This window comes from Mirounga leonina, unplaced genomic scaffold (genome assembly GCF_011800145.1).
Source record: "Mirounga leonina isolate KUSES-001 unplaced genomic scaffold, KU_Mleo_1.0 Mir_200, whole genome shotgun sequence".
NCBI classification, from domain to species: Eukaryota; Metazoa; Chordata; class Mammalia; order Carnivora; family Phocidae; genus Mirounga; species Mirounga leonina.
The window spans coordinates 24,097,435-24,107,886 of NW_023270503.1; the positions used below are offsets into that span (position 1 = coordinate 24,097,435).

Consider the following 10,452-nt stretch of genomic DNA (forward strand, 5'->3'; position numbering starts at 1 on the left):
CCATTATCACCATCACTGCCACTACTACCACCACTCCCTCTACCAGCACCAGTCCCATCACCAATTCCAATGGCCTAGCTTTTCTTTTCCAACCCAAGCAGGAAGAGCAGAACTGGCAGAATTGGCAGAATCAGACCCTCATCAAAACAACTTTGCATTCCCACATACCTCTCCCCTCCTCCTATGAGAAGTCATGCCGATGGGAAGAAAGACACCAGTCCATGAGTCAGGAAACCTGGAGGAGGGAGAGTTCTAGAGGCCTGGGAACACTTTTGGGTGTACCCTAGTCCCCAGAAGATCCCAGAGCAACACCCTTAATAACCTTGGGAAGGTCTCCCCACATTCCTGTCTTCTCCAGACTCTCCTATGCTGAGAAAAAAAAAAGAGACTTACTGGCCCCATCCCCTGGTGTAAGTTAATTCCTGAACCAAACCTGTTTCTTCACCCGTAAATGGAGACCATAACTCCTATCCATTTTTCTTTTGAGAGCTGTGAAGAAGTTTGAAAGATGTGAAACTCGGCTCATCCGGTCCCTCTTCCACCCCACCCTCTCTCAAGTCCAGAGCGATCAGAGTCCGCTGGCCCTATGGAAGGACCCCAAGCAAGAGTCCAGAGCTCTAGCTCCAGCCTCCAGGTCCCAGAGGCTCAGTAGGCCAGTTACTTGAGAAATCAAAGGTTAGGGATGAGACCGTGAACAATTAAGGCTGAGACAATTTTTTCTTTTTTAAGATTTTATTTATTTATTTGACAGAGAGAGACACAGTGAGAGAAGGAACACAAGCAGGGGGAGTGGGAGAGGGAGAAGCAGGCTTCCCGCCGAGCAGGGAGCCCGATGCGGGGCTCGATCCCAGGACCCCGGGATCATGACCTGAGCCGAAGGCAGACGCTTAATGACTGAGCCACCCAGGCGCCCCTGAGACAGTATTTTCAACACATCTCTACGACCAGCTCATTGTATGACAGTGGTTGGGTTGCCCACATTTTCTGTATCATAACCAGTTCTTATCCAAACTTGTAGGACTAAAGGAAGGGAAAGAATATATTCATTGTGCCTCTGAGATGTAAAATGTTCTTTCCAATTCTATACTTGAAGGAACTGAGGATTGGAGAGCCGAGTTGACGGCTCCTTGGTGAGAGAGCAGAGTCGGGGTCTCCCATGATGTGTGTCCATCTCTCTACCCTGCTTATCTCTGCTGGAGGGGAATGAAGGAGACGCCGGAAGAGGACAGGGGAAAGAGGGACAAGGAGGGAGGTCTCACTTCACCCTAAAAGTCTAGAATCACCACCAGCTGGAATCCCAAAATAGCCCCTGATTTACATGACACTTTGCTGGGAAGGAACAGTCTGGTGCCAACCTAAGCGCTCTCTAAAAAGACCACTCACCATTCTGCCCTCAGAGGACAGGGCCCAAGACTCTAAATTCCTCCGCTGCCGCTCAGGACTAGTTCATCTTGAAATGATTCGCAGGGTCATCCTACCCTCCCCCATCCTGAACACCTCTGATAGGCTCTAACTCACCATCATGACGTACAAATTACAAGGAGGTCGTTTTTGATCAGTCGTGTTGGCAGGATGTTTTAAAATTGATCTCTAATGCTGATGAGTCTGTGGGAAAATGGGTCCTCTCACACACTATTCGTGGGGATGTAAATTAGCAGCACCTTTTAGGAGGATATTCCAGCAGTGCCTTGGACCCATCGAAATGTAAACTGCGCTCAGGCATCAGAGGATCTCCTCCTCCCACCAACCTCAGATCCAACTTAGTGGAAATCGGACAGCCGCTAACAAATGGGCCAACGGAAAGTAAAGCTGTTTTCACCTGCCCTGAGAGAAATGAAGCTAGTGTGTCCAAATTAAAGCGCCCTCCCCAAAAAAGAAAATTGTTTTAAAGATCTAAGAAGTTCTCGGAGTTGGGATTGTAGGGAAGTCTACAATGGCTGAGAGGCCGGTGATCTAGGATTGGGAGGCATTGAAATTGTTTTCTCCACGGCTAAATTCACACACATAAACACACACACACACACACAAACACACAAATGCAAATTGAGCTACTTAACAACAGAGCTACCCAAAGTTATCTTAATTATAATAATCAACTAATCACACCCAGAAAAGTGGGGATTGCCAGCAATGAATGCACACCCACACACCCACACACACAGACACCCGCCTTTCTCTTCCTCTACTGAGAATGTCTACCATCAACTATTCTTTTTTTTTTTTTTTAAAGATTTTATTTATTTATTTGAGAGAGAGAGAGCACATGAGAGGGGGGAGGGTCGGGAGGGTCAGAGGGAGAAGCAGACTCCCTGCTGAGCAGGGATCCGGATGTGGGACTCGATCCAGGGACTCCAGGATCATGACCTGAGCCGAAGGCAGTCGTTTAAGCAACTGAGCCACCCAGGCGCCCTACCATCAACTATTCTATGCACACCAACACATTCACAATACACACTCACCGCCACACAGAAACATAGCACAAGTCCGGGGTGGGCTCCCCAAATCTTCACAAACGCACCAGTTTGAGCTCCAACCTTTCCAGTTGGCCAGTCCCACATTTTATCTCACGGCCCCGGGGTCAGTCTCTGGGGCTGGGAATTGCCACCCACCCCCCACGCCCCACCCGTTGCTGCCCATGGAGGAGAGAGTGACTGTGTCACTGGTCCATACTGAGGGATGGGTCTAGGGTGGGTGGGAGAGGAAGGATCTGGGAGGGAGTGAGTCAGCCCAAGGCGAAAGGCCGTGGGGCTGTGGTGGGTCTGGACTGGAAGAATTTTTCAAAAAGGAAGAAGGCTGTGGGTGATGTGGTGGTGACTGGTAGGTCACTGGAGCCCCGGGAGGGATAGGCCAGCCCTCCACACAGGAGAGAAAGGGTGCTGTTCTCTGAACCCAAGCCTTGCTCTTCAGAAGCCAGTAGCGGAAGGAAATGGCCGCCAAGTTCCCAGATCACTGGAGCCCAAGCTCAGCACCTGGGCGATGCGGGCTGGTGGGACTGAATGGGGGGCAACGTGTTCTCTGTCCCCACCACCCCACCATGGGGCCCCCGAGGTCTGATTCAAGGGGAGGCATCAAAGAAAATGGTGAGGGGCCACTGCCCCCTTCCAACGGGGACCCCACGGTGTCCAAGAAGCAGTCCTTCCGGGTGGATAGAAAGCAGGATTAACACACACACACACATGCGTGCACATGCAATTATGAAATGATACGGAAATTTGATGATATTTATGAATTTCTTCTCGGGTTTGTTAATGGTATTGTGTTTACTTTTAAAAAGCCATTTTTAGGGGCGCCAGGGTAGCTCAGTCAGTTGACCATCCAACTCTTGATTTCGGCCCAGGTCATGATCTCAGAGTCATGAGATCGAGCCCCGCGTCCAGCTCTGTGCTAGGTGTGGAGCCTGCTTAGGATTCTCTCTTTCCCCCACCCCCCAATAAATAAATAAATACATACATACATACATACATACATAAATTTATAAATTTTTAAAAAGCCATTTTTAGACATGCATAGAGAGATTTTAAGGATGAAAGAATATAGTGGCTAGGATTTACTTACTAAATACTTAACACCATCACTAATATAACTGCAGACTAGGGGGTGGGAGGCGGAAGCGGGGTGAGTGAGGATAAAGAAGAAACAAGATTGGACCAGCGATAACAACTGTTGAAACTGGGTGATGGGTAGGTGGAGGTTTTTCCTTTACTTTTGTATGTATTGGAATTTTTCCTAATAAGAAAAGTAGGTTTATGGTTCTAAAAGGGAGACAAGATTTGTCAAGAGAGAATTATTCAGCAAGAACATAAAGGAAAGAAGGAAGCCACAGGGGTAGTGACAGCGACCTCACAGAGATGCATCCCCATGAGACACCCCCAACCAGGCTGCAGGCAGCTCACAGCCAGCCCCGCACCCACCGGATCCCCGAAGCGCTGGCCAATGCTCTGTCCACCCCGCCCCTCAAGACTGGAAGGGCAGGGGCCTGGCAGCCGGTGGCAGGGAGACCTGGGCCGGGCTCCAGGGTGGGAGGCCTGCCTGAGCACCCAAGAGTAGAGGCCCGAGTTCAGGTCTGCTGTGTGACCGAGTGCAAGGCACCAGCCATCCGTGCCTCAGTGCCCTTAGCTGTGACTGGGAACACCTCTTGGCTTTCGTAGCACACAGAGAAAGAAGGGAAGTGAAAGCACTCTGAGCACAGCAAGGCCTTTGGACGGTGTAGGTGGCTGTTTTTACTCCTGGCCGTGACCGGCTGGAGAAAGAAACCCAGGCAGATACCATCTGGGTTCAGGTGCCCGTCCTGCCAGCGACAGGTGGGCTGTGTAACCTCAGAAGAGTCTCTTCCTGTCTCTGAGCCCATTTCCCTGTCTGTGCAGGAAGGGGCCTGGATAGGATCTTCTGGGTCTCCTCCAATACAGACTTGATAGGACTAGAAGCCTGGGCCGTGCCTGGGAGCACTCAGAGAGGGCTGGGGTTGGGGGACGCAGAGAGGAATTCTCAGGAAGCTTAGGGGATAAATGCCACACCTTAAAAGAAAATGCCAACTTTCCTGGGTTCATCCTAGAGAAAGAGGAACAGCTCAGCAACTTGAAGCTATTTGCAGTTGGTGGACGGATCCCTCAATCCCAGGCTACCCCACAGAAATCACTGGAAAGGAAGAATGTCCTAGCAATGCCTAGATTGAATGCCACCCCCCCCCCCCCGGGGCTGGCATGGCCTCTCCCCTCTCCCTCCTCAAGCCCCACACTGGGATCTGCCCTTCAACACCTCCCGGCTGTGCTGATGACACAGCCCCCCACACAGAGCGGTCCTCCTGGGTCCCCAGCCCGAGCAGGCCCCCGCAGGGAAGGATGGGTGCATACTCTCACATGCCAGACCCAGGCAGGGCCCACTCAGCATTGCTTACTAAACAAATACCAGTGGCAAGTTTCTCTTCCTTTCCCCACGCAGGAGGCTGTCTCCGGAAGCAGCACCCTTGGCCCCAAACCCTACCCCGCATGCACTGGGCTCAAGGGACCCTGAGCTATGGAGCCATGGGTTCCCCAGGCTGAATCCTACACTGGAAAGTACCTGGCCAGGGGGGAGGCAGACTTTCAGGGGACAGACCTGGGAGGCAGCAGAGTGGGACTGGCTGCCCTCTGGGACCCATAGGTTAGCTTCACCTGCTCAGGCCCATGGGCATGTATGCTCTCCAGCAGGGCCTGTGCCTGGACGGGATCTGAGCCCCCACACACTTTACCCCCCCCCAAAACACGATCACACCAGACATATGATCTCGAAGTACTACCGGAAAGGAAACTTGGCGACTGCTTCTCCATGTCACCAAATTCCAGGCTTACCCACCTCCCAAAACTGACCTGTGCACAACAGCGCAAAAAGACTAGGAGAGGTGGGTGGTGGGAGGGTTGGGGTAGGAGAGGTGGGGGGGTGGGTTGCGCTGGGTTATTGTCCACCTCACCAAGACCCTGCCCTCTCCTCCATTTCCCCAAACATAGGGGCTAAGAGGGGTCCTGCCCTATCAAATCCAAACACAGTCCCCCTCTGCCCACTGAGACCCCCACTGAGGTAGAGAGTGGGGCAAGGGCACACCCCAATCCTGGGTGAAACCATAGGTACCCTCCCCCTAAACCACCATAACTTCTCATTGCACCCGCTCTCCTCCATCTCCCTTCTGAGTTCTGCCTGCTGGTGTAATGCCCCGGGAGAAAACAACCCCCAGAACTTTCCTGTTCTCACTACAACTCCCTCCCCGCTCCCCCCAGAGCCTAAGCCCAACTGTTGAGGGGCGCCGAGACTCGAGCAGCGTCTAGACAGAAGAAAAAAACCACGTCCTTGTTCCGGGCGGGCGGTCCGAGGCTCCCACCCGCCCGCCTCGCCGGGCGCGCGTCTCACTCACCGTCCCTGCTTGGTGATGATCATCTCCGTCTGGTGCTGATTAAACTTGGACCACAACAGGTGGTTGTTGAGCGCCACTCTGAGCTTCCCGGACACCTCCAGCCCCGCCGGCGGCGCGTAGTCCTCGCGCGGCCCCGGGTAGAGTCCCGAGCGCGGGTCCGGGGCCGCGTAGCCGTCCCCAGGCTGGTAGCCCTCGGCGCTCGCCGTCGGCGGGAAGGGCTCGCCCACCCCGGGGAAGCCGGCGGCCTGGGGCCGGGCCGGGTAGGCGTAGGCTCCGAGCAAGCGGCCCGGCGGAGCGGGCACCAGGGCGCCCCCGGCGTAGGGCGCCCCCAGGCTGGCGCCCCCGCGACGGTCGGCCGCGTCCTGGGCGCCGGGCCCCGGGTAGAAGTAGCGGTTCTGCGGGTCGGCGCCAGGCGCCCGGCCCTCGTCGCTCGCCGTCATCGGCTCGGTGCCCGTCAGCATGTCTCCGCAGCCCCGCGCCACGATGCCCATCCGGGGCGGGCTGGCACCTTCCCGCAGCCGTCGGGCACCGGCCCCTCTCCGCGCGGGGGGGAGGGGAGGCGGCAGGCGCGGGGGGCGCGGGGGGCGCGAGGGGCGGGGCGCCGGGCGCGGGGGGCGCGGGCGGGGGGCCCCACCGGAGCCCGGCCTCGGACGCCTGGGTCCTGCGCCCGCGTTCGGCGGGCGCGCGGCAGCTGCCGGGCTCCCTCTCCAGCGGGCCGCTGTCCCTAGCGTCGCGGCGCCTTTGCTGTGGCTTTATGAAGCTCTCCGGGCTCCCCCCACCCCACCACCTCGGCGCCGCCCCGCCTCACCCCGCCCCCTCGTGGCTAATACTCGGCAAATTCTGTGCAGTCGCCGAGGACCGGAGGCCCCCGCGGTGTGTGGCGAGTCCCCGCACGCGCCGCGAAGTTCGCGCTTAAAGACTGGCCTTCTGGAAGAGTCCGCCGTCCACCTGAGACGCCAGCCCTCTTCTCTGCTCTGGACCCTCGTGGAAAGCCCACCCATCCTTCCAGGCTCAGCTCAAAGGTCCCCTCCTACAGGAAGCCTCTGGTGATGGCGATGGCCCGGATGGGACTCACAGGGCCTTCTGGCAGCACACGCGGCTCGGAGCAACGAGCAGGGTCTGCGCGCAGTCCGAGCTGCTTAGACCGCGAACATTCAGCAGATCCACTGACGCCCACCGTGCACCCAGGCTCCGTGCTAAGCGGCTTTGCCTGAAGTGTTTGGGTTCTTCCTCCAGGCCAGAGACCCAGGTGGGCTGTGTCCTAGGCATCTCGTTCCCGCAGCCCCCAGGACCGGGCCGCGGGTGGGCAGCGGGCAGAGATCCCGGAAGGGACTGCATCGCTGCCGCTGCAGATTTGCCGGGCCCTGGGAGGGCGGGGGCAGCGAAGGCTCTGGAAGCAGCACTGACATGCCCCTGCTCAGTCTTGGCACTGGCTCTGCCTGTCACTCAGGTATGTGTGACCTGGACAAGCCACTTCCCTTGCCTGGAAGTCGGCCTCACGTGCCTCATCCGGAGACCGGGGGAGACACACTGTTGCACTTTTCCGAGGGGCTGGGCGCCTCACCTGAGAGGGGGGACGCGGGCAGGGCTTACCCCTGCGGGGAAGGCTGCCTTGAGCGGATTCAGAGCCTGGGGACAGGAAGGACACCCACTCGTTCTGGGGGGCTGCCTGCGTGAGGGGACTAGCCGACCAGAGCTTTTCTTCCTCTATTTTCCTTTTCTGTTGACTAACACAGAGTCTTCTTATGAAGAAAACAAGCCCCCCACCCCCCGCCCCCGGCTGAAAATAGTATCTTTGGAAGTTTTCCTGCATACAAAGATAAAATGTACTCATAAAAAATTTAAGCAGTAAAAGTAAAAATGGGACTGTATAAACCACCCCAAATTCCACCCCCCAGAGGCAAACAGGATTAACATTTTGGTGAATACCCCTGCAGACGTCACTCCCTGCACACAGCCTTTCTGTCTTTCGTGTGCACGCACGCACACACACACACAATTTTATATAAACACCACACGTGCTGCTTTGTAATGTGTATTTTTTTTTCACTCAACAAGGTGTCATGGAATTTTTTACATGTCAATATATAAAGATTTACATTTTTAAGAGTGTTTTGAAAAATACTTTCACATTTTCATCGCGTTAAAGGTTAACCTCTCCTCTCGAGTACCCTCCCAGACCTCCTCACTTCTCCGCTGGGGGCTGGCCCCATCTCCCATCTCTGTCCCAGCCCAACAGAGCTTCACCCTTAGGGGTCCATGGGGACTCTCTGCTCCCAACTAGAGCTGAACCAAGAGGCAGGTTGGCAGGCGAAGGCGAAGCTGGGGACCCCAGGAGGCGGGCATGACCCAGGGAGGGTGGGGGAAGAGAGAAGTCAACACATCCCCTGAGGATGGAGACCAGATCTGGGCACTGGCCCCTCCCACCCCAGTACCCACCATCCACCCCCCACCCCCCCACCCCCCAACCCCCCCCACCCCGCCGTGCCTTAGGGAGGCAGGAAGTTTCTGCCTGCTGTTCCAAGTGAGGCAGCCTTGCCTGAAAGAGATGGTGACCTTGGGACCCTTGGCTACTTTTTGAGAAACATGAGAGATTTCAGTATGACTTCCCTGAATGACTAATTTCCCCAGGAGGTTTGAATGCTGACATCTCTTTTGGGGGACATTTTTGCTAAGTACTTGGCTGTGGAAGGCCAAATGGAGTCTTGCTCCTCCCTCCCTCCCCCTCCTCTTTCCCACATTAATACTCAGGTCAAGAGATGGATCCATCATCCCTCTGCCTCTGAACAGAATGACCTGAGCTCCCACCCAGGTTTCCGGGGCAGGAGGGATTATGAATCTCAGAATCAGGTGGACCTGGGGACATGTCCCTGGAGGAAGAGGGTGGCTGGGGGCGGTCTCTCTCTAACCTGATGGGCTGTCAGGGGGCCATCAACCCCAGATTCCTCACCCCCTCACTCCAATTTCTTCCACCCAAAAAAGAAAGTGCTTGTGAAAAGCGGGGGCAGAGTGGCCCTCGTGTCACACTGCCAGTCCCACCCCTCCGCCGGCTTGGGTGAGAAGAACCCTAGCAGTGACACCTTCTCCTCCTGTCGCTGCCTCACCCTCTTCCCAGGCCCCAGGGCTGGAGAGGTGGGAAAGGAGGAGCGGGAGACCAGGCCCCCTGGGATTCCCTCACTTCTCTATCACTGCCCCTCCCGGCCCCTCTCCCATCCCATCGACCTGCTGAGCTTCCAGAAGGCTGGTCTACCAGGAGAAGCTACACAGGGTGTGTGTCCAGGATTTGAGAGGCCTGGTCTCCAACACATACCACGTGTTATGACACAAGCTGGATGGTGACGATGGGAAACTGAACGACCCGACAAACTCACACACCCTACTCATGGCCGAGCCAGGGCTGGAACCCTGGTGTCTTGATTCCCTGGTCCAGTGTTCTTCCCACGAGAGTGTCTGCCTCCCCATTTCGAGTCAGAACAATAATAATAAACGAAAAGTCATGCAATCGCATTGGAAGAGGTTTGGAAAACAGGAAAGAAAATTGCCCCTCACCCACCAGCTTGGACACTAGTTTTCTTCACCCTGGTGTCCCATGCCCGTTTTCAAGGCTCCTTTTTCAAGCCATTCCAAGACTCAAAATGAGTGAGGCCCCCTTGATGTCACTCAGCCGCATCTGTGGGTCACAGACTGTGCCAGAAGGCTCTGACAATGTGCATTCCTGGGGCCTGCTTCTGGAGATTCTGATTCCCAAGCCTGTGGCAGGTCCCCAGAATCTGTGTGTTCAAGGACTCCAGGTGACACTGGGCTCCAGGGAGTCCACACATCGCACTCTGGGCTCCCCTCCCCTCCGCTCTTCCACCCCCGAGCCCGGCGCCATAGAACGACCTTCCGCGTGCCCGATCTTGCTGGCGTGTGCCTCCCTACGGTGGGTGGAAGGGCTTCAATATGCCCCAGGACAGCCACCACCAGCATAAAGACTTTCTTATCAAAGCTTCAGGACCAGATAGATGATTCCCTCCTCACTGCAGAATCTAACTGCCACGCAGGGTCCTCTCCTTAAAATGTGTGGAGTGTCGGGGCACCTGGGTGGCTCAGTCGGTTAAGCGTCTGCCTTCGGCTCAGGTCATGATCCCAGGGTCCTGGGATCAAGCCCCGCATCAGGCTCCCTGCTCCGTGGGGAGCGTGCTTCTCCCTCTCCCTCTCCCTCTGCCCCCGCCCCCCACCCTCATGCTCTCTCTCACTCTCTCTAAATAAATTTTTAAAAAAATGTGTGGAGTGTTGAGCTCCCCCAGGACGCAGAAGGCTCCTGAATGGGCTCACAGTGCACAGTGCAAGGAGGCCTGGGCAGCCAGCTGGGGGCAGGGGGCGGTAGGGGGGGAAGCTGGGGGCTGTGGAGACTCAGAGGCAGGACCCAGGATGTCTTCCCTCCACCCTGCTGGGCCCCAGGCTGAGAAGGTAGTTGCGTGAAGGAGAGGGAGACAGCATTTTGGGGATGAGGCAAGAAAGGAAGGAGCGCCAGTGTGAGGCTTGGGCCACTCTGAAAGAGGCATTTAGAGATGGAGAGAGGCAGG

At 56.1% G+C, this 10,452-nt stretch overlaps 1 protein-coding gene across 1 annotated transcript in view; it reads right to left on the reverse strand.

Moving 5' to 3' along the window:
• Nucleotides 1-6,375, reverse strand: part of TBX21 (T-box transcription factor 21) — an 11,687-nt gene extending 5,312 nt beyond the window's left edge. Inside the window, exon 1 of the mRNA XM_035026972.1 lies at nt 5,885-6,375. Coding sequence (XP_034882863.1) covers nt 5,885-6,375 — 491 coding nt within the window. The remainder of the gene's footprint in view (nt 1-5,884) is intronic.
• Between the last annotated feature and the right edge of the window lie 4,077 nt (nt 6,376-10,452).